Source organism: Oncorhynchus nerka, linkage group LG10, assembly GCF_034236695.1.
Source record: "Oncorhynchus nerka isolate Pitt River linkage group LG10, Oner_Uvic_2.0, whole genome shotgun sequence".
Lineage (NCBI taxonomy): Eukaryota > Metazoa > Chordata > Actinopteri > Salmoniformes > Salmonidae > Oncorhynchus > Oncorhynchus nerka.
The window spans coordinates 51,116,909-51,142,510 of NC_088405.1; the positions used below are offsets into that span (position 1 = coordinate 51,116,909).

At 43.0% G+C, this 25,602-nt stretch overlaps 4 protein-coding genes across 8 annotated transcripts in view; 2 read left to right on the top strand and 2 right to left on the bottom strand.

Annotated features, from left to right (window-relative positions):
* Positions 1-500: 500 nt before the first annotated feature.
* LOC115135508 (equilibrative nucleoside transporter 2-like) lies at positions 501-9,850 on the top strand. 3 transcript variants are annotated; one of them, XM_029670262.2, is made up of 13 exons: positions 501-609; positions 1,794-1,841; positions 2,548-2,629; positions 2,818-3,026; positions 3,152-3,291; positions 3,458-3,592; positions 4,089-4,186; positions 4,293-4,374; positions 4,610-4,773; positions 4,866-4,971; positions 5,064-5,149; positions 5,287-5,486; positions 5,668-9,850. In XM_029670262.2, exons 2-13 carry the CDS (start codon positions 1,810-1,812, stop codon positions 5,777-5,779), a joined length of 1,446 nt encoding a protein of 481 aa, XP_029526122.1. In that variant the 5' UTR covers positions 501-609; positions 1,794-1,809; the 3' UTR covers positions 5,780-9,850. The 3 variants fall into 3 exon arrangements, with proteins under 3 accessions (XP_029526122.1, XP_029526123.1, XP_064879592.1); XM_029670263.2 differs by lacking the exon at positions 501-609 and adding an exon at positions 1,078-1,182; XM_065023520.1 differs by lacking the exon at positions 501-609 and having other exon boundaries at positions 1,750-1,841.
* A 2,972-nt stretch (positions 9,851-12,822) lies between these two features.
* LOC135573757 (protein FAM161A-like) lies at positions 12,823-16,046 on the bottom strand. The gene is made up of 2 exons (XM_065023521.1): positions 13,849-16,046; positions 12,823-13,734 (listed from the first exon to the last, which is right to left on the bottom strand). Exons 1-2 carry the CDS (start codon positions 14,853-14,855, stop codon positions 13,572-13,574), a joined length of 1,170 nt encoding a protein of 389 aa, XP_064879593.1. The 5' UTR covers positions 14,856-16,046; the 3' UTR covers positions 12,823-13,571.
* A 2,130-nt stretch (positions 16,047-18,176) lies between these two features.
* On the top strand, positions 18,177-21,007 carry zgc:165604 (uncharacterized protein LOC792578 homolog). Of its 3 annotated transcripts, XM_029670267.2 has the most exons (7): positions 18,178-18,344; positions 19,188-19,342; positions 19,451-19,649; positions 19,824-19,979; positions 20,279-20,401; positions 20,572-20,731; positions 20,874-21,007. In XM_029670267.2, exons 1-7 carry the CDS (start codon positions 18,281-18,283, stop codon positions 20,902-20,904), a joined length of 888 nt encoding a protein of 295 aa, XP_029526127.1. In that variant the 5' UTR covers positions 18,178-18,280; the 3' UTR covers positions 20,905-21,007. The 3 variants fall into 3 exon arrangements, with proteins under 3 accessions (XP_029526129.1, XP_029526127.1, XP_029526126.1); XM_029670269.2 differs by having other exon boundaries at positions 18,177-18,344; positions 20,291-20,401; positions 20,572-21,007; XM_029670266.2 differs by having other exon boundaries at positions 20,572-21,007.
* A 1,867-nt stretch (positions 21,008-22,874) lies between these two features.
* The window catches only part of LOC115135509 (pecanex-like protein 3), a 29,580-nt gene continuing 26,852 nt past the window's right edge, over positions 22,875-25,602 (bottom strand). The window contains exon 34 of the mRNA XM_029670265.2: positions 22,875-24,491. Coding sequence (XP_029526125.2) covers positions 24,333-24,491 — 159 coding nt within the window. The 3' untranslated portion in view covers positions 22,875-24,332. The remainder of the gene's footprint in view (positions 24,492-25,602) is intronic.

Genomic DNA, 25,602 nt, shown 5'->3' on the forward strand with positions numbered 1-25,602 from the left:
TTATGCCATAGTTTGTACATCTCAACAGTAGTCAGTAGAAACTTTCGCTGCCAGACAAGGCTCTGCTGACAGCCATGTTTCACGCATGGCTTTTCTGATCCTAACATTTTACTTATGGACTTTCTTACAATCCTAACGATATGTACGTTCAACCTTTTGGCAGGTATCTGGCTCCATAGCCCCTGGCTATCAATACTACATTTAACAAACAAGAAAATTGTGCCCTCTGGTTTGCTTAATATAAGGAATTTGAAATGAATTTGAAATGATTTATACTCTTACTTTTTATTTTGTATATTTTAGCAATTACATTTACTTTTGATACTTAAGTATGTTTAAATCCAAATAATTTTAGACTTTTACTCAAGTAGTATTTTATTGAGTTACTTTCACTTCTACTTTAGTCATTTCTTTACTTTTACTCACGTATGACACTTGGGTACAATTCCACCCCTGAACAAACTGCACAGCCAATAGGCGCTCTCAAAATTGGCGCTCCATGTACAGGGAACACTTCGCGCTAAATTTTGAAAAGCGTTCACTTCATTGAGCGCGTTTTGTCAGCATAGCAAGGACGATACCAGCTACTAAACAATTCGACTCTAACTGGTGAGTTTAATGTTTAACATACGTTGCTTTTTTTTTTTTTTGGCATTTCTTTTCATTTGGCTGTGTTTTTTGCATGGTGATATAACCTATGCACCGTGAAGAACAGCTCAAATAGCCTTGAGGCGCCCAACTATAGGCTACTTTTTTATTCGCTGAGAAAAAAAATTGTGATCCAGAAATTAAGAAGAATTGTGCTTTATTTGTCCAATTTAATAGTGCCGCATCGGGGGCACTTCTTCTCTGACCGACTAGTTTATGTCTTCACTCAGCTACTACTGCCCTATTGCTTGAGTTTTGAATAAGATGCTGTGTTGTTGAATGTGTTGCATGTTTTAACTGTTGGAATAAATCAAATGAATAGCCCGCAAAAAAACAATGCACACAAGCCAAACATCCATTCAATTGGTTTGTACATAAAAGAGCGACATGCGCAGCGTGCCAGCCTGTTGTTACTTTGTTGTTCGTGTATGAGTCATATCCTCAACGTGGTGTTCTACGAGGTGCCGACACCAAGGATTTAATTCAATATAATTCGATATATCAACTACATTTTCTATTTGAAGCATAAGGCAGGTAGGTGGTGAGTGTGTGTCGACAGGTGTGGGCTACCCCAAGATGTTATAGTCCACCGGGAAGGATATCATTTCTGATTTAGATCTAGAGCGTTATAATTGTTATGGATGTATAGGCCTGAAGTTAATGCCAATAGTATAATACACCGGTATTAGCCGAAGTAATGGAACACGTTTTTCTCCATGTCAGTAATAAAACCGTTAATTTTGAGATGTTGTATAGGTCTAACATCCTGTATAATAATACTAATTTCATCTCAAAGTTTGCCATTGAATACTTCGTTTCAGAAGCCACGTGGAAAGCTTTTCTTTTTTTACCACATGGTTCATTCAGAAAGTAGCCTTGTCTAACCCGAGATACCGGAACATGGCAGAAGACAAGGAAATTATGTTGTAGAAATGATGGTGGGAGGGGACTGGATATGGTTAACTCCTTTTAAGTTGTAGACTTTTTAGAACATGATGAAATCACCAAGAGCAAAAATATAATGTTATTTTTTGTCAAAGATGACTGATTAGAATAAATTCAGGGGGATTTGCTGTGGTTATTTTTCAACACAAAAGAGTGACACGTTCTGAAGCTATGTCCCTCTGTCCCATGTTTGTGTACAGACTCAAGAGTATCAGGATGATTACCCAGAAGAATGGCCCTGTGGACCGGTGAGTTTACTCACTTTTCATTGGTTGAATCATCTGAGACAAAAACGTGTAGAGAGCAGCTTTCACGTGCTTCTTCATTTAGTTACCATATAACGACACAGGGCGAGATCCAGATGCAGATGGTTCGAGTCTCTGATATTTATTAAAATACAAGGGTCAAGCAATCGGCAGGTCGAGGACAGGCATGCAGAAAAGGTCAGGACAGGCAGAAAAGTTCGGAACCGGGAGGGCTAGAAAACAGACTAGGGCTGGTGGACTTGACGAGACAAGAGGAACTGGCAACAGACAAACAGAGAACACAGGTATAAATGCACTGGGGATAATGGGGAAGATGGGCGACACCTGGAGGGGGGTGGAGACATGCACAAAGATGGGTGAAACAGATCAGGGTGTGACATACCATATCGTTCATCTGAGCACTGGTCCATGGGAATCAGATAAGAAATTACATGATATACACAGTAAAAAAACTAGAAATGACTTGTTTCTTTGGGATACATTAAGCATCACTAGGCACCATTTAGTACCAGGTAATTACCAATTGTGTAAGTAAACCATAAAATACCCATTCTTACTACATACATTCCTATGAAATACAAAGTAAATACCAGTGGAAACAGTAACCTACCTTAAAACGCAGTGCTACCAGCGGATGTAGGAGTGGTTGCTACGTGAGATGTGAGTGATGTCTTCCCTCCCCTAACAGAGGCTGTGCTGTGGCCGTCATCATCTTTATCCTGGGACTGGGGACACTGCTGCCATGGAACTTCTTCATCACCGCCACTGAGGTACCACACAGCTCCTCTACCTCATCACAACCAGACACACACACATTTAGGTACCAATAAACAATAAACATTTTCACTGAATATTACACTTTCAGGCAAACATACTGTCTAATATTAGTTTGCCGCATGATATGAGTAGGGGGCTTCAGCTAATGTCACCTCTGTTCTCCCATTCTTTTCTGCTGAAGTATTTCGACGACCGCCTCAAAGGGACCCCGTCAAGTTACGGAACGACCCCAGTTGCTAATGGAACGACCCCAGTTGCTAATGGAACGACCCCAGTTACTAATGGAACGACCCCAGTGACTAAAGACTACGAGTTTGCCAGCTTTATGACACTTCTAGCCCAGCTTCCCCTGCTCCTCTTCACCCTGGCCAACTCTTTCCTGTATCAGCGGTGAGCAACATACCACATGGTTCTAATGTGTCTTACTTTTGATTCCACACCCGTCTCCTTTTGAATGGAAGGTCTAGTTTCGTGTCGTGGTCGAACCCAACCTTCTTTTTCCTGTGTGGCGTTAGTATCAGAGAGAAGGTCCGGATTGCTGTCAGTCTGGTCTCCATCCTCTGCCTCTTCCTCCTCACGGCCATTATGGTCAAGGTGCCCATGCAGCCCGACAGCTTCTTCTCTATTACCATGGCAACTATCTGGTTCATCAACTGTGAGTTGGTTCCCGCCTGCACTCATGTGTCTCTGTATCACGTATTATATCGTTCAGAATCAGAAGTAGTAGTATCATTGTTTTGACTATTTGTCTGATGAAAATGTGTTCCAATCAGATTTTATGTGGAAATACTCACACATCCCCTCTTCCTTCCGTTCTCTAGCTTTTGGAGCTGTGCTTCAGGGCAGTCTGTTTGGGCTGGTAGGAATGCTCCCCCCGAAGTACAGCACGCTGTTCATGAGTGGTCAGGGACTGGCAGGGATCTTCGCTGCCCTGGCCAGTCTGCTCTCTATCCTCAGTGAGTACTACACTTCCCTACGCACGCCATATCACCTCACGACACACACTAGCAACGAACACAAAGCACACTAAATCAACATGACCTCCTCCTCCTTAATATAGTAAAAGGCTCACTAAATCAGGTCCTTGGCTAATGGCATTTGCTCACAATGTTATGCAAAATGCCGTACCTCTGTTTGCAAGTAAGGCACTGGGTTTTCAAACAGTAAGCTTATAGGGGCATGGGCACAGTTGTTTGAGGCTGACCGTGAACAGGCTTAAGACACACCCTACAGAACACAATCTGGCATTAGCATAACTGGAAGAGCAGGCTCAAACTGTGGTAAACGTGTGTGTTATGCTTCAGCTTCACTCAACTGAATAACTGGTCACCACATCCTGTTTGGTGGGGAAAACATCTCAGCTCCACCTGCCAGGATAGATTTGACTCTGTTTTTACGTGAATGTGTCTTTTAATTCTATTTAGTACTGAGTTTCTCTTTCTCTCCGTGTAGGTAAAACAGACAAGGCCAGTGCCGCTCTTGGATACTTCATCACCCCCTGTGTGGCGACTCTGCTCACTTTGCTCAGCTACTTACTACTGCCACACCTGGTGAGTGGCTACACCGACCATGACAAGAGAGAAAGAGTCAGTTCTACTACTGTTGCATTGGACATTACAGAGGAATGTACTCATAAGATTTTGTGTTGGGCTCTAGGAGTTTGCCCGGTTCTACTTTGAGAAAAGTCAAAGTCACCATGGCCAACTGGCGACCCCAAACGGGCCTTTCGAAAGTGCAGGTAGGTTTATGGAACATTATATTCCATCCTTAACTAATAACAAATACATTATACCATATAGAAGAGCTATTATTACTAATAGTTCATTCATTTATGTGCAGTGACTTTCCTTAATATGTTTGTTTGTTATCAGATATGTCTTCAAAAACGATATAATTCTTGAACCGGTTGTCACTGTCTTTATCACGGTCAAATCAGTGCAGTTGCCTGACGATTTGTTCGATTCTTTTCAAAGACAAAGAAAAAGAAGCTTTGGCCAATGGTGACCTGAATGGCTACAACAATGAACCCATAATAACAAATGGTGATTTTGAGGCCAGTAGGACCAAAGAAGCCCTGTTCATGACGAAACAGACTGACAGTCACACCAGGTCATCTGTCCTGGCAGTCTTCAAAAAGGTGCCGTGTTCCGGATCCCACTGTCATTCCAATCTCCATTCAAATCAACGTTTTCTCAAACATTTCTCTCACACTTTGTTACTGTTGTACAGGTTTGGGTGATGGCCCTCTGTGTGACATGTGTGCTGGCTGTCACACTGTCGGTTTTCCCCGCTGTCACAGTAAAAGTGAAGAGTGTGTATGGAAACAAAGAGTGGGGTGAGCAAACAGTTGGGAGAACAACACATAATTGCCTAGTACTATAATGTCCAGTTGGGGTTGGACATCTGCCTTACATCTGTATGTTTCAGACCGATACTTTCTCTGCGTCTGCTGCTTCATCGTCTTTAACGTCATGGACCTGATTGGCCGCAGTGTCACCTCTATGGTTCAGTGGGTGAGTCTGACATTTCTGCCCTCTGTCTGTCTGTCTGTCTGTCTTTACTACCAATAACTGCATTCAATTGCTGCTCCAATGCCTCAGAGTATGTTTCTCTGCCTAATAGGGTCTCTCTGTCTTTATCTGTTTCACAGCCCTCCAAGAGAAGCCGCCTGTTCCCTGTGCTCGTGGTGTCCCGCGTGGTCTTCATCCCTCTCATCATGCTGTGTAAGACTGACAACCGTCAGTACCTGCCGGTCCTGTTCTCCCACGACGTTGCCTTCGTTGCCATCATGACATTATTCGCCGTGTCCAATGGATACTTAATCTGTCTCTGCATGTCCTACGCACCTCAGTGAGTCACACAGTTGATATCTTCCCGGAATCTATTCAACACTTTTGTCAGGTTGTTCCATTAACCGTTTATTGTTTTGTTTAATGCAACATGTTATTACACTGCAGTAACAATCGGTGCAGTTTGCAACGTGTTCCCCAGTATCTGGAGCTGTCCACCTGATCCCTGTTCTCTTTCCCAGGCTGGTGAGGTCTAAAGACTGTGAGACAGCAGGTGCCTTGATGACCTTCTTCCTGGCTCTGGGTCTGTCTCTAGGGGCAGCCCTCTCCTTCCTGCTGAGGAACCTGCTTTAGGGAACACTACCTTCTACATACAGTGGGGCAAAAAAGTATTTAGTCAGCCACCAATTGTGCAAGTTATCCCACTTAAAAAGATGAGAGAGGCCTGTAATTTTCATCATAGGTACACTTCAACTATGACAGAAAAAAATGAGAGAGAAAAAATCCAGAAATCACATTGTCTGATTTTTTATGAATTTATTTGCAAATTATGGTGGAAAATAAGTATTTGGTCACCTACAAACAAGCAAGATTTCTGTCTCTCACAGACCTGTAACTTCTTCTTTAAGAGGCTCCTCTGTCCTCCACTCGTTACCTGTATTAATGGCACCTGTTTGAACTTGTTATCAGAATAAAAGACACCTGTCCACAACCTCAGAGTCACACTCCAAACTCCACTATGGCCAAGACCAAAAATTGTAGACCTGCACCAGGCTGGGAAGACTGAATCTGCAATAGGTAAGCAGCTTGGTTTGAAGAAATCAACTGTGGGAGCAATTATTAGGAAATGGAAGACATATAAGACCACTGATAATCTCCCTCGATCTGGGACTCCACGCAAGATCTCACACGGGGGGACCTAGTGAATGACCTGCAGAGAGCTGGGACCAAAGTAACAAAGCCTACCATCAGTAACACACTACGCCGCCAGGGACTCAAATCATGCAGTGCCAGACGTGTCCCCCTGCTTAAGCCAGTACATGTCCAGGCCCGTCTGAAGTTTGCTAGAGAGCATTTGGATGATCCAGAAGAAGATTGGGAGAATGTCATATGGTCAGATGAAACCAAAATATAACTTTTTGGTAAAAACTCAACTTGTCGTGTTTGGAGGACAAAGAATGCTGAGTTGCATCCAAAGAACACCATACCTACTGTGAAGCATGGGAGTGGAAACATCATGCTTTGGGGCTGTTTTTCTGCAAAGGGACCAGGACGACTGATCCGTGTAAAGGAAAGAATGAATGGGGCCATGTATCGTGAGATTTTGAGTGAAAACCTTCTTCCATCAGCAAGGGCATTGAAGATGAAACATGGCTGGGTCTTTCAGCATGACAATGTTCTCAAACACACTGCCCGGGCAACGAAGGAGTGGTTTCGTAAGAAGCATTTCAAGGTCCTGGAGTGGCTTAGCCAGTCTCCAGATCTCAACCCCATAGAAAATCTTTGGAGGGAGTTGAAAGTCTGTGTTGCCCAGCAACAGCCCCAAAACATCACTGCTCTAGAGGAGATATACATGGAGGAATGGGCCAAAATACCAGCAACAGTGTGTGAAAACCTCGTGAAGACTTACAGAAAACGTTTGACCTCTGTCATTGTCAACAAAGGGTATATAACAAAGTATTGAGATAAACTTTTGTTATTGACCAAATACTTATTTTCCACCATAATTTGCAAATAAATTCATAAAAAATCCGACAATGTGATTATCTGGATTTTTTTTCTAATTGTGTCTGTCATAGTTGAAGTGTACCTATGATGAAAATTACAGGCCTCTCTCATCTTTTTAAGTGGGATAACTTGCACAATTGGTGGCTGACTAAATACTTTTTTGCCCCACTGTACCGCTCTAACCAAAGTAAGTCTGGTGACACTCTAATACAAAGAGACTGCTATCCTGAACCTAAAAGGGTTATTCATCTGTCCCCATAGGAGAACCCTTTGAAGAAGCCTTTTTGATTCCAGGCAGAACCCTTTTGGGTTCCATGTAGAACCCTAGGTAAAAAGAAAAGGGTTCTACCTGGAGCCGAAAAGGGTTCTCCTATGGGGACAGCCAAATAACCCTTTTGGAACTATTTTTTTCTAAGAGTGTATTTATGTGTTACTCGCTGAATAGAAATGGGTTATACACATATTCATTAATGCCAAAGCAAACGTACAGTACCAGTCAAAAGTTTGGACAAACCTATTCATTCCAAGGTTTTTCTTTATTTTGACTATTTTCTACATTGTCGAATAATAGTGAAGACATAAACTATGAATAACACATATGGAATGATGTAGTAACCAAAACATTTATTTTATATTTGAGATTCCTCAAAGTAGCCACCCTTTGCCATGATGACAGCTATGGACACTCTTAGCATTCTCTCAACCGGCTTCATGAGGTAGTCACCTGGAATGCATTTCAATTAACAGGTGTGCCATGTTAAAAGTTAATTTGTGTCATTTATTTCCTTAATTGCGTTTGAGCCAATCAGTTGTGTTGTGACAAGGTAGGGGTGGTATACAGAAGATAGCCCTATTTGGTAAAAGATCAAATCCATATTATGGCAAGAACAGCTCGAATAAGCAAAGAGAAATGACAGCCCATCATTACTTTAAGACATGAAGGTCAGTCAATCCGGAAAATTTCATGAACTTTGAGTTTCTTCAACTGCAGTCGCTGTTTTATACTCTTGTGAATTCAATGGTTTTTACTAGATTACTTGTAGTTTGTCATGTTGTCTGTCTATTTTTTTTTGTAATGACTTGGTGCTGCCTATCTTGGCCAGGGCGCTCTTGAAAAAGAGATTTTAATCTCAATGAGCCCTTCCTGGTTAAATAAAGGTTAAATAAATAAAAAATACCATCAAAAGCCATGATGACACTGGCTCTCACGAGGACCGCCACAGGAAAGGAAGACCCAGAGTTACCTCTGCTGCAGAGGAAAAGGTCATTAGAGTTAACTGCACCTCAGATTGCAGTCCAAATAAATGCTTCACAGAGTTTAAGTAACAGACACATCTCAACATCAACTGTTCAGAGGAGACTGCGTGAAGATACCACTACTAAAAGACACCAATAATAAGAGACTTGCTTGGGCCAAGAAACACAAGCAATGGACCTTAGACCGGTGGAAATCTGTCCTTTGATGAGTCCAAATTTGAGATTCTTGGTTCCAACCGCCGTGTCTTTGTAAGATGCAGAGTAGGTGAACGGATGATCTCTGCATGTGTGGTTCCCACCGTGAAGCATGGAGGAGGAAGTGTAATGTTTTTGGAGTGCTTTGCTGGTGACACTGTCTGTGATTTATTTAGAATTCAAGGCACACTTAACCAGCATGGCTACCACAGCATTCTGTAGCAATACGCCATCCCCTCTGGTTTGCACTTAGTGGGACTATCAGTTGTTTTTCAGCAGGACAATGACCCAAAACACACCTCCAAGCTGTGTTGGGGCTATTTGACCAAGGAGAGTGATGGAGTGCTGTTGAAGGATTTTTTATCAATAATGACCAAATAATGTATACATTTGGCGTAGAGTTATAACTCACAAGAGTTATCTGTTGTCTGTTGAAGAATATGTTGTTACATAGGCCAAGAGGAAGGGTCAACAGACAGCTTGTGATCACAGTGAAACTAACAACAGGAAAGATGTCTGGTCCCCAACCAGGGAGGGGAGAAACCGTTGGGCGTGCAGTAGATTGTGTAACATATGGTAGCAGAAGATAAGCAATGTGTATGTGTTGGAATTGAATTGAAAAGCAGCTTTGTCATGATCCAGGAGGAGGAGGGACATTTTTGTAAGACATGACGCTATGTGTGATATATAAACTAATGTACATGTGATTATGTTCAGAGCTCTCGGGAATAATTGCTATTGATTAATTTTGAGACTGATCTTTGCCTGTTTCATGCAAATAAGAACCTTACAAATTCTTAGAAACGGACAAAGTGTTTTGCTTTGTTACAGTTGAATTGGTTGATGAACATATAGGAATTAAAGTGCTGCATCAGACCTGGCCTCCACAATCACCCGACCTCAACCCATTTGAGATGCTTTGGGATGAGTTGGAACCACAGAGTGAAGGAAAAGCACCTAACAAGTGCTCAGCATATGTGGGAACTCCTTCAAGACTGTTGAAAAAGCATTTCTCATGAAGCTGGTTAAGAGAATGCCAAGAGTGTGCAACGTTGTCATCAAGGCAAAGGGTGGCTACATTGAAGAATGTAAAATATTAAATATATTTTTGATTGGTTTAACACTTTTTTGGTTATTACATGATTCCATATGTGTTATTTCATAGTTGTGATGTCTTCACTATTATTCTACAATGTATAAAATAGTACAAAAATAAAGAAAAACCCTTGAGTAGGTGTGTCCAAACTTTTGACTGGTACTGTGTATGTATATTTAAAACAAAGAAAAATTATTGCTGACCTACATTGCCCTAAAACATGTGGAAGTCAATCTAACTATGCAATGTGGGATACTGTCAGTGGTGTCCCAGTAACTGGTGTAACATTTTTTGATAGATACCTTGTTCTATTTTGGAGTTATTTAAAATTTTAAGTATTTTACCATTGTATTTCTTTTTATTACAGTTTTTATATTGTTTTTATACTGTATTGTGATTTTTTACAATTTTTTTACTATCTTATTTTATTTGACTGCATTTATAAACAATAATTCAGCTTTCATGGAGACAAATTAAAAACTTTTCCAGAAAGACAAAGAAGCTTCTACCTCTATCTCTCTACCATGTCTGTTAGCTAATGCAAGCAGCTGGGGGTACAATTATAGTAGCTATTATCAAACCCCATTAGCTCTTGTCCTAGAAGCCATTACATTCTTGTCCTTACAGAGGAGGAGAGGACAGTGAATTTATTTAAAATATATATATATTTCACCTTAATTTAACCAGATAAGCTAGTTGAGAACAAGTTCTCATTTACAACTGCGATCTGGCCAAGATAAAGCAAAGCAGTGCAACACAAACAACAACACAGAGTTACACATGGAATAAACAAGCATACAGTCAATAACACAATAGAAAAAAAAGAAAGTATATACATTATGTGCAAATGGTGTAGGAGGTAAGGCAATAAATAGGCCATAGTAGCGAAGTAATTACAATTTAGCAGATTAACACTGGAGTGATAGATGAGCAGATGATGATGTGCAAGTAGTGATACTGGTGTGCAAATGAGCAGAAAAGTAAATAGAAACAATATGGGGATGAGGTAGGTAGATTGGGTGGGCTATTTACAGATGGACTATGTACAGCTGCAGCGATCGGTTAGCTGCTCAGACATCAGCGATTTTTGCAATTCGTTCCAGTCACTGGCAGCAGAGAACTGGAAGGAAAGGCGGCCAAGGAGGTGTTGGCTTTGGGGATGATCAGTAAGATATACCTGCTGGAGTGTGTGCTATGGGTGGGTGTTATTATGACCAGTGAGCTGAGATAAGGCGGAGCTTTACCTAGCATAGACTTATAGATGACCTGGAGCCAGTGGGTCAGGTGACGAATATGTAGCGAGGGCCAGCCGACTAGAGCATACAGGTCGCAGTGGTGGGTGGTATAAGGGGCTTTGGTAACAAAAAGGATGGCACTGTGATAGACTGCATCCATTTTGCTGAGTAGAGTATTGGAAGCTATTTTGTAGATGACATTGCCGAAGTCAAGGATCGGTAGGATAGTCAGTTTTACTAGGGTAAGTTTGGCAGCATGAGTGAAGGAGGCTTTGTTGTGAAATAGATACGCGATTCTAGATTTGACTTTGGATTGGAGATGTTTGATATGAGTCTGGAAGGAGAGTTTACAGTCTAGCCAGACACCTAGGTATTTGTTGTCCACATATTCTAGGTCAGAACCGTCCAGAGTAGTGATGCTAGTCGGGCAGGCAGTGCGGGAAGCGAACGGTTGAAAATGCATGCATTTGGTTTTACTAGCGTTTAAGAGCAGTTGGAGGCCACGGAAGGAGTGTTGTATGGCATTGAAGCTCGTTTGGAGGTTAGTTAACACAGTGTCCAAAGAAGGGCCAGATGTATAAAGAATGGTGTCGTCTGCGTAGAGGTGGATCAGGGAATCACCCGCAGCAAGAGCGACATCGTTGATATATACAGAGAAAAGAGTCGGCCTGAGAATTGAACTCTGTGGTACCCCCATAGAGACTGCCAGAGGTCCGGACAACAGGCCCTCCGATTTGACACGCTGAACTCTGTCTGCGAAGTAGTTGGTGAACCAGGTGAGGCAGTCATTTGAGAAACCAAGGCTATTGAGTCTGCCGATAAGAATACGGTGATTGACAGAGTCCAAAGCCTTGGCCAGATCAATGAAGATGGCTGCACAGTACTGTCTTTTATCGATGGCGGTTATGATATATATATTTTTTTCCTTTATTTAACAAGGCAAGTCAGTTAAGAACAAATTCTTATTTTCAATGATGGCCTAGAAACAGTGGGTTAACTGCCTGTTCAGGGGCAGAACGACAGATGTGTGCCTTGTCAGCTCGGGGATTTGAACTTGCAACCTTCCGGTTACTACCCTGCCGCCCATTTAGTACCTTGAGCGTGGCTGAGGTGCACCCATGACCAGCTCGGAAACCGGATTGCACAGCGGAGAAGGTATGGTGGGATTTGAAATGGTTAGTGATCTTTTTATTAACTTGGCTTTCGAAGACTTTAGAAAGGCAGGGCAGGATGGATATAGGTCTATAACAGTTTGGGTCTAGAGTGTCACCTCCTTTCAAGAGGGGGATGACTGCGGCAGCTTTTCAATCTTTAGGGATCTCGGATGATACGAAAGAGAGGATGAACAGACTGGTAATAGGGGTTGCAACAATGGAGGAGGATAGTTTTAGAAAGAGAGGTTCCAGATTGTCTAGCCCAGCTGATTTGTACGGGTCCAGGTTTTGAAGCTCTTTCAGAACATCTGCTATCTGGATTTGGGTGAAGGAGAAGCTGGGGAGGCTCGGGCAAGTAGCTGCGGGGGGTGCGGAGCTGTTGGCCGGGGTTGTGGTACCCAGGAGGAACGCATGGCCAGCCATAGAGAAATGCTAACTGCAATGTTTGATTATCATGGATTTATCGGTGATGACCGTGTTACCTAGCCTCAGTGCAGTGTGCAGCTGGGACGAGGTGCTCTTATTCTCCATGGACTTTACAGTGTCCCAAAACTTTTTGGAGATAGAGCTACAGGATGCACATTTCTGTTAGCCTTTGCCTTCCTGACTGACTGCGTGATTTGGTTCCTGACTTCCTTGAACAGTTGCATATCTTAGTTGCATATCAACAGTGTGACTTCTCAAAGAATGCACTGATATAAGATGGTAGAGAGATGCAACATACAATTTGAATGTGATCAAACACTTGTAATTTAATACACTAGTAAAAACATGTCTTTGTCAGGGTTCGTCCCTCAGAGGAGTCTGCAAGCTCCTCATGGAGATCAGTATCAGTGCCCTCCTAGGCTTCCTCTGTGGCCTCCAGCTGTAAACGCTGGCCCTGTTCCTGGAGCATAGCCTTGCTCCACAGCAGAGCTTCATCCAGCCCAGCCCGCTCCAGGATCAGGGAGAAACGCTTGTCTGCCTCTCTCCGGGTCTTTGGACAGGACACAACACAATTACCCTATGATGTTATCCCCACTTCCGGAGATCAGGCCCTCCCTTTGTGGAGGGAGGCATAGCCGCGAGAAGTAGTTTGGGGGGGATGCTACAGACAGCTATGTCGGTCAGCTAATACAGGACTAGTAAAGGCCTAGTGCGCTACTTTTGTGAAGATGTTATTTTTTATTAATATATATTTTATTATGATGATTTTTCAGGGGGCTACTTCCCGCTGCTATGGTTGTAGGCACCCGACCTTAGAAATACTTCACTGTGGCTGAATAGTGTGTACTGGTAAAAGAGGGATATCAGCTGAGTTGCAACTCTACGCTAAACTCTGACCTGCCAGTGACGCTGGAGCAGCAGTGGTCTACTGTTCACTCTCTCCATCATGTCTGCCAGCTCAGATTGATACTCAGCACTACGCACCTTCATCTCCTTCCTAAGTTACACAAAGGGAGGGCTGAGTAGTAATATTCTGAGAGCTCCCCTCCATGGTCTTAAGAGGTATACCTGTAGTTCTGTTGTTGCCGCTGTGCCCTGGCAGTACTGCGCTGTTTCTGGGCGTTGAGCCACTTGGCCACTTCTTTCTGAAGACTACAGCCAGCTACTGACTTCTGCTGCTCTGCTCTCAGTCTCTTCTCTCTCGTTACTAGTCTCTTCCTGTAAACAGCAGAAGATGTATTCATGAGTCTAAATAGAAACCTGCCACAGTTTAAAAAAACAACAACATTTGCATCAAATTAAGAACTGAAATTCAGTATACTCTGCACATACTTTGCAGCCTCCTCTCGTAGCAGTGCAGACTTGGTAAGTCTTTGTGAGCTGGCCAGAATTCTAGCTAGCTCCCACTTCACCAAGGGGCATGGGTCCTTCTTGCCATGCTTTTGAGTTTCCTGAGACGTACTGACAGTCTGATCCCCTCCAGCGTTCACCTGGAAACTAAAAGGCTGTGGCACAGTGGAATGCATTCCCTGTCTGACACTCCTGAGACGGTCCTCAAACCTGTGGTGCAACCTCCCAAAGTCGGGTATAGTCCGGTTGATAACGGGTTGGAAAGTGAGCTTCTTCTCCACTCTGGTTGGAGGGGGATGACGAGTAGCCAGCTGGGCACATCTTTTCAGTATGTCCTTATAGGAGCGGACAGGAACTGAACTCTCCGGCTTTGGTCCCTCGTCTCCCTCCTTGGCTGCTGTTCCATCTCCATCACCCTCAGCTACAGCCATCCTCTTGGCAGAACCATGTGCAACCTTTGACCCCAAGTTAAAGGGCTGTTGCATGACCAGCATGAGATCTCTCCGTTTCTCATAGAGAACCTTTCTCTGCCTCTCACACTCCTCTACGATCTTATCATACAAGGGCAACTGGTTGCTCTTGGGAACAGGGTTCGCTTTGAATCGAGGCAGCGTGGCTGTGGGCTTGTTGGCAGTCTCCTCCCAGGCCTTCCTAAGCTGCCTCTGCTTCTGCCCCTCGCTCTCCTCACGCAGGGTCATCTTGAAAGGCTGCGGCACGGTCACTTTGGGTAGGCATCTCTTATCTTCCTTCAGTTTGGGTGTGATGATCTTTGGTTGGGGACCTTGGGGTTGGGGTTTTGGGTTGTAGTCATCTATGGAGAAGCCCTCCCACATCCACGAAGGAGCATCTCTCGCAGGTAGCAGAGTCCCTGTAAACCCTTCATCCATGTCCTCATTCTCACATGTCACCGAGGTCGCTGACTCTTTGTGCCCCTTTTCATTTCCGCTCCTTACTCCTTCCTCACTAGAGATGATGGAAATGAAATACATTGCAGTGTTGTTGGCTGAGTCACACCTAAATAGCCCACAGTTTACACAAGTTCAGCTCACCTAAATAAGTTGCAGAAGACACATCAATCGTGATTCATACATGTAATCATGGTGATCATGGGACACCTTTCTCACCATTTACTGTCCAAGGGTTTGGTGACAATTTCAACTGTAATGCACTTCAAAGGTATGTAGACAGGCTGAAAAAAACAACAACAACATGAGAGCTCTGAAACCTTGGAAGAAAGTATGGGCTCTATTCATTCCGTAGCACTGAATATCCGCTTTTTAGCGCGATTGACAATTAAAGGCAATGGTCCCGCAGTCGCAGAGACTGCATTCATGGTACACGCTGCACATGTCGGCTCAATCAGAAATTACGGATCTACAGTAATACGGATTGAATCCATCCCATAGTTTTCCATGCATTAAAGTTGATTTATTATTGATCCAGTTGCCTGGTTACATTTTCTCTCTTTGTCCCTCTATTTCTCTAATTCACTGTATCAGACAATTGATAGCCAGATGAATTCATTAATAATGTGGACCTGCCATTTATGCCAATTAGTTAAACGAAGTCGACATGGAGTTGGTGGTGGGCACTGCGCTCCAACTGCCCAAGCGGCCTACCTTCAAACAGCTCCAATCAACAAAGCTGCGGGTCTTCAATGTCACAAAATGCGATTTGTTAGGCTTTACATTTTGAGGCCCTGCGCATTGATAACACTTCTGGTTAACTGGCGAATTTATACAACCATTTAAGATGACCGAATTACGATGTGCGCCCCACATTTTTTACTAAATTATTCCCAGAACAGAGGCCACTTTTTATGACCCCATTCTCCCGTTTGGAACAAGAATTCTGAGAAATAGAACACACGGAACACCGCCTGTTATTAATTTAAGAACTCATTATGTCACAAGGGACACACGATTTAGTTGCTTTTTAGCTATCACATAATTTATACCACTACAAGAGAATTCTACAGTAAAATCGAAAATATCCTTGAAAGCCTCCAGTCAATGGTGAAAGCATTGGACTTTTTCCAATTTGCATCAAATTTCAATTAATGTCTTCTGCCCCTAATCTGTTTGTCTGCTTATGTTACAGTGCCTTAAGAAATTATTCATATCCCTTGACTTATTCCACAGTTTGTTGTGTTACAGCCTGACTTCAAAATGTTAAAAATCTACATTACACACAATCCCATCTACACACAATACCCCATAATGACAAAGTGAAACCATGTTTTTAGATTTTTTAATTGACTATCTCATTTACATAATTATTCACACCTCTGAGTACATGTTAAAATCACCTTTGGCAGCTATTACAGCAGTACGTTTTTCTGTCTTCTGCCCATTATTCTTCGAGCTCTGTCAAATTGGCGTTTGATCATTGATACCAACCATTTTCAACCATTGATACCAATCGATTTTCAAGCGGATTTAAGTCAAAATTGTAACTCGGACACATTCGCTGTCTTCTTGGTAAGCGACTCCGGTGTAGATTTGACCTGCTGAAAGTTGAATTAATCTCCCAGTTTCTGGTGGAAAGCAGACTGAACAAGGTTATCCTCTAGTATTTTGCCTGTGCTGAGCTCCATTCTGTTCATTTTTTTATTCTGAAAAACTCCCCAGTCCTTTACAAGCATACCTATTACATGATGCAGCCACCATAATGCTTGAAACTATGGAAAGTGGTACGCAGTAATGTGTTGTATTGGATTTGCTCCAAACAAAACACTTTGTATTACTTTAGTGCCTTGTTGCAAACAGGATAATACACAACACTGCATCCTGTCTCAAAAGGTTGGCTGGTCCTCATTAAAGTCCCGTAGATCACTTCATTACTCCCTTTTTGTTTACAAAGCTCTATTATAAAACCTTCCGACTTAACAAACTTCATTGTTAAAGTATAAAAACATGAGATACCGGACCCATTCACAGGGTTGGTTAACCCTTGAGATTCCTCAGGTCTCCACCGAACTAGGTAAATCCGCTTTTAGTTTTAACGCTCAACATTTTTGGAATCACTTACAAAATTCATTACGTTTGGATACCATGGTGCTTCTAGGGCAGTTGAAAACCCTGATGATAAATGAGTTCACCAAGTTGTGCAATTGTTTTAAATGGATTTGAATCATTTTGTTAATGATGCCTGTGATGTTCTAATGTAATGTACTTATTGTATCTTGTATTTTCATTTGATTTATTTTATGTCCTCAGGGCACCATTGAAAATGAGACACTGGCCTCAATTGGGCTTCCCTAATGAAATAAAAATGAATAGATGTTTTGGAATATTTGCATTATGTACAGGCTTCCTTCTTTTCACTCTGTCAATTAGGGTAGTATTGTGAAGTAACTACAATGTTGTTGATCCAGCCTTAGTTTTCACCCATCACAGCCATTAAACTCTGTAACTGTTTTAAAGTCACCATTGTCCTTATGGTGAAATCCCTGAGCAGTTTCCTTCCTCTCCGGCAACTGAGTTAGGAAGGACGCATCTATCTTTGTAGTGACTGAGTGTATTGATACACCATCCAAAGTGTAATTAATAACTTCACCATGCTCAAAGGGATATTCAATGTCTGCTTTTTGTATTTTTACCCATCTACCAGTAATGTAGGTGCCCTTCTTTCCGAAGCATTGGAGAACCTCCCTGGTCTTTGTGGTTGAATCTGTGTTTGAGAGTTACTGCTCGACTGAAGAACCTTACAGATAATTGTATGTGTCGAGTACAGAGATGAGGTAGTCATACAGTTTTTATACACTATTATTGTTTTTATGTCACTATGACTTTTTAAGTAACATTTTACTGAGTCAAAACATTTTCATTTTTAATTAATTTGTAAAAAAAAATTGAAAAATAGAATTCCTCTTTGACAGTGGTGTAGTCCAGTGACAAAATAAATCGCAATTTGATCAATTTTAAATTCAGGCTGTAACACACAAAATGTGGAAAAAGTCAACGGGTGTGAATACTTTCTGAAGACAATACATGTATTTGGTCGTCTACGTCATTGCGGTTCTGTGCGACTCGGTTGGAAGAGCAATTAGCATTGCTAGGCTTGTGGCTTCAATTCCCAGGGCCACCCAAATGTAAAATGTATGCCCATGACGAAGTTGCTTTTGATAAAAGTATCTGCTAAATGGCATATATGCTATTTCTCTCGACTGAAAATGGTAGCCTAAGGAATTGTGGTTGTAAATCTGTTTTTAGACACATTTTTATTTGTGTGTGTGTGTGTGTGTGAGAGAGAAAAAGAGAGTGAGCGAGGTGGGGGGGGGGGTTCGCTCAATAGATTAATTATGTTTGCCCAGTCAATGCCTCCACATTTGTAACGAGCAGAAGGGTGGGCTACTGCTACTGATACTGCTGTTATGTGATGGACAGAGAGTAGGCAACATTTCTTCTTAGATATGGGCTGTGCTGGAGGGTGGCTGCTCCAGGCTGTGTGTCTGCTGTCTACCCTTCTGGATTATGGTGAGTTGAGCAAAATATAGATAATATACCTCATTATAGGGAGATTTTTTTGTTTACCAGTAGCCTGTCTGCCCAAAAAATTGCAGTGTATGATGTCATCTCAGCAGCATATTATTTTGCTACAGAGATGATTCATTATCATTTGAAACTATGGATTTTAAATGTTTTATTGTATGATTACATCATGGTAATTGTTTTTTTTGTTGAAAAAATGTATGGTATCTAATTGACAAGAACGAACTCCTGGTTACAAAAAAAAAAACTGAAATAGAAGATATAGCCTGCTTCTGAAGATGGGAGGTATTTGATATGGCTGAGTTAGACAAATCTAAATGTATAAAAAAATATATATATCAATAGGGGTTTTCACTGCATAGAAAATATGGCTCTATTGTTCTCTCTCTACCTCTCAGTGATGAGCCGTGTTTGGCTGCTTGGCCTGATCTGTCAGCTGTAATTAGTTCCCAATGTCCATGCTAGTTTCCCACACACATACAAAGGGCCCGGGGGATGTCTCAGTAGTGGGGAAGGACACATTATTACAGTAATGAGAGCAGGGGAGGGAGGGAGGCCCAGGCCAGGGTCAGGAGCATACATGGGTCAAACCATTAGAAGCATTTTTGATAGAAACACAAAGAATGGTATTTGTTGTGTCATTAGTTTGTTTTTAGTTCATTGCTACACCACCAAAAACCCAATAAGTACTAATGTGTGCCGTTCAAGCTGCTGTATTACCTTGTATTCACCATAGGACACCTTGTATATGTGAGAGGAATTTGAATAGTGGAATGTACCTGCCTTGCCCATTGACAGGTGTTGCCTTATGCTCCATCCTCTGTGCAGGTGCAGTGAGGGTAACCATGAGACACTCCAATCTGGAGGTGGTTCAGGGGGACTCGGTGACCCTGCCCTGCTCCTTCTTCACCATGAGTCCCCTGTCCAGACTCAACATCATCTGGACCCTGGCACCCTTCTCTGACCCAGACTCCCCCACACAGGTCTAGTTTGTATCCCCATTAGTAGATACGGTGATGGTGTTGAAACGTTCTGCTTGGCACGTCAGAAAGGTCTCAGTATGCCGATTTGTGTCCCCCACTGTCCCTCAGGTGATAGTGTTTGATCATGGCCAGGTGATCGAGAACCCCTCCCTGACAGGCAGGGTGGGTTTCCTAGGCATCCCCTGGAGTGCTGACATCATCCTCAACAACACACGCATCTCAGATGCTGGCACCTACCGCTGCATGGTGAGCAACCCCCCAGAGACTGGAGACCCTGGTATAGGGGAACTGGCCCTTAACGTCCTGGGTAGGTGGTTCACATACTAAATCACTATAACCATGTTGTATTACTCCCTGAACGCAATTCTCAACGATAACCGCATCTCATTCGGTGTGTGATTTAACATCGAGTCAGCATGCTGTACGTTGAGTTCTGAGTTACTTTGACAATCTGTACCCGATATGTGTTTTGTTCTTTCAGCACCACCCTCGCTGCCCCTGTGCCTGTGGGATGGGGTCACTGATACAGGGGGGAGCGTTGCCCTGTCCTGCATGGTGGCTGAGGGGGTGCCCACTCCCAAGATGCGGTGGGATAAATTGGAACCAGAGGAAATCTCACTACCCATCAACATGGACGGTAAGAGCAGCCATTCTCTAACTAACCCATGACTAGAACCCGAGAGACATTAACAACATGCTGCAGGTGCAGTGGAGCTTGTCTAATGGTAACCTCGTTCCCAGGCTCAATTGCTGCCGCATAGAGAGCCGGCTGGTGGACGAGATTAATCTAACGATCACTTCAGCTACAGCAATCAGAAAAAGTGTGTCATTCGCACCATTGTGATGGGTTGAATTTTATTTCAAGACTAAAAACAGTATTGTTGTAAATGCAAACTAATGTTTGTGTCCTGTAACTTCTGTTGTTCCCCATGTCAGGGGACCTATCAGGCTCTGTCCAGATAGTCAACATCTCGTCCCAGAACTCTGGGCTGTACCGCTGCTCCGTCACCAACCTCCTGGGGACCCAGAACTGTTACGTCAACCTGTCTATCTACAGCCGTGAGTCCCTCCCTGGTCTTCAGTTCTCCCTCACTCTACCCCACCCCCAATACTTGTCAATCATATCATACACAAGGGTTTTGAAAAAGTTGACGAAACAGGTCGGAGTTACTTTAACTGTGTTGGAAGTGCTGGGTTTAGAATCTGAGTACCGCACTCCCTCTTGGCAGCTCCAGCCAGCTCCCCAGGGATCCTCCAGGGGGTGTTGTTGACCCTGTCCATGGCCCTGGTTCTGCTGGCCTTGCTGGTGCTGGTACTGTGGCTTCATCGTTCTGGCCAGAAGAGGAAGTGGACGGAGGGGAAGGAAGAGGAGTGTTATAACGAGATAAGGTACACTCCCTCTCTGATCAAACGCTCTTTTGTTTGATCCCTCCATCCAAGGAAGACAAAACACCCGGATGCCTTCTACAAAAAAAATAAAAAAAGATTCAACTCACACTCTACAACTCATTCAATTGAACATTTGTTTCAGTGTCCATTGGAGAATGAAGAGAGTTACCTAACCGTGCCCTGCAGATAGACATTGGTTCCCACTATTGAAATATTTCTCCCATAGAATACTTGATAAACTGTAACCTTTTTTGCTAATAAAATGTTTGACTGGAATATGCTCTGGTTTCTGTTCAAGACAGGTGTTCTGCTGTTCTGAATCAATATTCAAATGATGATAACATTGCCTGACAAAGGCTGATAGAGAAAATACGACAGGGGAAAGGTAAAATGAAAGCACTCATTGCATTTAATTAGCAAAGGATGACACAAAAAGCTTTAATTTAAATAGGGGGGGGGGGGGGGGGTCACAGAAAACTGTACAGAACTTTTAATATATCGGAATACAGTTTTTAAATAAAACACCCCCCCAAATAACTAAAATAATTACAATAAAAAACATGGGATGTTTTACATGGGATGGTGTACTATTATACAACATTTGTGCAAAAGAAGTATTAATCGATTCTCCCCAAACTGCATGATTGAATGTGAAGAGCGCCCTTCCACTCGGGAGACGGATCTCTCTTCTGAGGGGAAAACAAGCGAGAACCTCCCCTAAGACTCAACATAGTGTCTTCCATGAAAAAGAACCAGAAATCCAATAATAATAAAATAGATTTATATATATTTTTTTAAATATATATATTTATATACAAAACATGCTGTACATAAATGGCAGAGATTAAGGAATCCCTTTTATTATAGACACCCAGTTCTGTCCAGTAACTTGTGCTTTCCTTTCTCCCAGTAAGAAAAGTACTCCCTGTTGCTTTGGATATTACACTGAGAATAAGGGGAAAGAAAAACAAAAGAAAAAGGGCCCCCGATTACAATGTCTCTGATTTTCCCGAGCCTAGGGAGGACACACGTTAACAAGGGCCGATCAATTAGCTAGATACTGGGTTTTAACATCTGGTAGGCGCCAGCTCCTGTCTGCTCCTCCTCAACAATACCCAAAGACAGCCACGGCGTTAAGATTCAATGATCTGACAAACAAAAAGACTCAATTTACATAAGCCCAAGTCCTCAAAATGTGGAGGATGAAACCAAAAGGATGGTTTTAGAAAATGAAGAGACCTGTAGCTCAAGCAGAATGAAAGAAGAACAAAGGGGCAGTAACCCACTTCAAACCACTGCTGTTTCTGTAGTGGGGGCATCACATTGACTGGCACTTTGAGTAGTGACCCATGAATTCAACCGTGAGGCCCAGACTCCCAAGATTCAGACTAAATTAAATGTGCTACTGCATAATTACCCAGTCTAACTTATGTAGATACCATCTAACCACCTAGCGCTTAACTCCACCCTTCCGTCTCTTCCCTTTTAGACACAATAAGGAGTAGATCATTCCTATTCGTTACCAATGAGAATACAGTTTTCCACCTATTAGTTCTTACCCTGTAAGTACAGATTCCCAGAGAAATTTTAGTAGACAGTCTGCTAACTAAAGTGAGAGCTAAGACGGCTAGGGGCGAAAACGAGCATACAAGGCAGTCTTCTAGGACCAGTTTTACACTATGGTACAAAAGGTTATTCCAGATAGCTCCACCATTGATATAAATACATGCCCAGGCAGACCAAGGTACTGCCACATGGATTACTGTAGTGCTGTAAGGCTCTGTAACTCTCGGGACAGACCAGAAGGGTGGGAGACGGCCAGCTCGTCTGATATGTGCTCTGGTTAGAGAGATCACGGGAGCGGGTCTCTAGTCTGAAGTGCGTCAAGCGCTTAAAAAAGCAGGGTGGCAAAAGCAAACGTCTTAAAGTGACTCCTCGGGGAACAGTTCCAGTTACATTACACGGCCAATAAAGAGAGGAGAACCCTTGGTGAAAGTGTACAGCGGCGACGCCAAAACACGCGGGGCAAAGGTGACGATTAAACAAGAGGCTATTTCCATCGCCGTGTTTCTATCACACCAGCATGTCAAATAGACAAACCCTTTTAACAGTCTCCCAGGTGTGGTCAATAATAAATATGCCATCTTTGTTTGGAATATTTATTCAACTTGGTTTGTTTCCAACTAAAACGCTGGAGGTAAGTGTAGCACAAACAGTAGTTGTAGGTATAGTAGTAGTAGCAGGAGGTGCAGAAGCAGTAGTTTACTAGTAAGAGGAGCTGGCACTGTAGCTGGAGGCAAGGAAAGCAGAATGGCCTCTGTCAGAGCCCCTCCCACCGTCTAGAGTCCACAGCTGATTGGATCAGGTCAGGGCCGAGAGTGGTCGGTCACTAGGGCAACTCCGCGGGCTAGCCTATAGCCACCGAGGAGGTTGTGATTCTTCAAGTAAAGTAAAAAGAAAGATAAAGACATTCCACTCACCCCGAAAATAGGAAACAAAAATCTAAAAAGGCTTTAGAAAGAACAATCCCAGTTTAGAATCATGTGGTCTGAACAATCTCCTCCCGTCCTGTACAATGGGCACCATCTCTGTCCAGAGTCATATCTCCCTAGACCTCCCCAAATTCAGAGCTTGTGTCCAGGCCTGACTGGATTGTAAACTCTGCCGGGAAAAAGCACCGCATGTTGGAAAAGGTGGGAGTAGGCGGGAGTCTTATCCCTGAAACAAGCTCCTTGACAGAACGCTTGAGATTGTTGATGCGTCAGAAACACCTGAACGAGCATGAGGGTGTTTCTACAGGGAGGCGCTGTTGGAATGTGGGTGGTATGCTGGGGGAGGTGGGGTGTTGATATTGACTGGTCATATGATGTGACCCATGCAGTTTCACAGTGGATTTCCCCACAGTGAATTCTTTCTACAGTGAAGCAGCAGGTTGGAGCAGGAATGGGGATTAAAGAACAAGGCTTGTTATGGTAGTAACTCTGGCTTCACCTGTACATACAGCAACATAGGATATTGGCATTCCCTTTTTGGATTCGTTATGCTGTTGCTGCTGGTGGATCTCAGGTGAAGGAGAGGAGAAACGAGTTTTTTTTCCCCCTTCCCCTATATAGAATTTTAAAAAACTAACTAAACATTACACAACATCCCTTACAATTGCACTGGCTTTTTGGCCTGCTAGAGTTACCATAGTTATGGCCAAAAGGTTGTCCACAGAAACTCTGAGGGTGTATCGGGCGAGAGCTCCTGTTTCAAGTCCTAGGAGGGGACATGGTGAATGTTTTTTTTTGGGAAGAGGGGGTTGGTGCATACATTTTGTTTTTACATGCATCCTTACGGTGGCTCGATGAGGAGCAGATGAATGTACTTAAACCTCCCAGATCCATCCAGTATTGCAAAGGCTGGAAAACATTTACAAATGAACATGTTGAGAGGTTGTGATCTGCCAGAGATGTAGCGAACCTCAGAGTCCAGTTCTCTTTGGAATGACTCCTGGAAGCTGGAATGAGTCCAGTCTGAGCCGGTCAGGCCCACTCTAGAACTGGCCGTGGTGGTGGTGTGCGTTGTCTGCAGGGGTTCTCATGTGTTCTCCAGTGCAGACTCAATCCAGGTGCTCAAGTAAAGGCAGCTCTGTGGACTCCTCCCGAGGGGCGGGGCTGGGGGGCTCCCCTGCAGTGAGGGTCGTGGTCTCCGCGGACTGAGTAACGCCCAGTGGGTCCTGGGTTGGGCTGGCCTCAAGCCGGGCTGCAGGTGGAGTAGACTGGAACACAGAGTGACAAGACGTAAATAGCCTCAGTTTCCACTGCAACAAATTACCATCATTAAATCAAATCGCAAAACCATTACCATCGTTCTGGAGGAGGTTATGTACTGCAGCGACATTATTCTCATGTGTTCATGATAGGGCTGACCCCGTTTTTAAAAATCGACTGGTCGGTTTGTCTGCCGGTCGACCAAGATTTTTTTTTTTAGCCGAGCAGTCTAAAATGTATATTAAAAACATTTTTATGGCACAAGACACCTGTCTGATTGACACCTGGACTAATCCATTGCAGAGGAGACGGGGGTGGCACAACAGTATCACCAGTAGTACATTTACTGTTAATTCCCATAATTTCTAATCTACAATGTTTGTCTGGTTACGGTCATTTCGGTTAATGCATTCAACGCATTATTATTAGTCTTTTACCGTTCTCATTGTCGGAGTAGACCTAGGCTACACTTGTGAGGAACACATTTCGGTTTATTTCCTTCCATTTAAGGTTTGTCAATTTACGAATTGTCATTTGTTTGTAGCGCTCCTGTCAATGTTGACGAAGGACGAGCACCTGATTATACATAGAAGTAGGCCGAAATGTGCCCGTTTGAGGATCTCATAGTGTTTCTGATTGTTTACTTGACAAAGACAATCAGAGACAAAGTCTGTTTTTATATCTGTTGAGAATGAAAATAGTTCCTTAACGTTCCTCAACCTTGATTTGAAATATCTTCCCAGCTCTCTTTCGATAACCACTCAGCATGAAAGGAGGAGAAAAAAAAAGAAAGAAATCAGGCGGAAACGTCATAAAATAGGTGTACCTGATTCCTTCTTAAACCTGGCACAATTAGCCTACAGCTGTGTGTCTGTCCGGAGCTCACTGGAGCGGAAACGGAAGGCCCAGAATATGTTACATGTTGCAAGTTTGCTAGTTCCAGCTTCAGGCCCAAGTTAATAGTTGATACAATGTTTCAAGTTCCTTGTAGACAGGCCTTGCATAGCCAATGTGATTTATAAGATATTCATTTTATCAGGACATTTTCTACCTGCAGGCTGCAATGTTTTTTATTTGTTGGCTTTATGTAGGCTATTTTGACATAGTTGGCAATGGCAA

Bases quoted from the DNA above. Each gene is read 5' to 3' on its own strand.
- LOC135573757 (XM_065023521.1), bottom strand. From the start codon at position 14,855: ATGTATTTCATTTCCATCATCTCTAGTGAGGAAGGAGTAAGGAGCGGA. The intron at 13,735-13,848 runs GTATGTGCAGAG...TGCTGTTTACAG, and splicing joins CTACGAGAGGAGGCTGCAAA to GAAGAGACTAGTAACGAGAG.
- LOC115135508 (XM_065023520.1), top strand. From the start codon at position 1,765: ATGTCCCTCTGTCCCATGTTTGTGTACAGACTCAAGAGTATCAGGATG. The intron at 1,842-2,547 runs GTGAGTTTACTC...CTCCCCTAACAG, and splicing joins AAGAATGGCCCTGTGGACCG to AGGCTGTGCTGTGGCCGTCA. The intron at 3,593-4,088 runs GTGAGTACTACA...CTCTCCGTGTAG, and splicing joins CAGTCTGCTCTCTATCCTCA to GTAAAACAGACAAGGCCAGT.
- zgc:165604 (XM_029670266.2), top strand. From the start codon at position 18,281: ATGGGCTGTGCTGGAGGGTGGCTGCTCCAGGCTGTGTGTCTGCTGTCT. The intron at 19,343-19,450 runs GTCTAGTTTGTA...ACTGTCCCTCAG, and splicing joins ACCCAGACTCCCCCACACAG to GTGATAGTGTTTGATCATGG. The intron at 19,650-19,823 runs GTAGGTGGTTCA...TTGTTCTTTCAG, and splicing joins ACTGGCCCTTAACGTCCTGG to CACCACCCTCGCTGCCCCTG.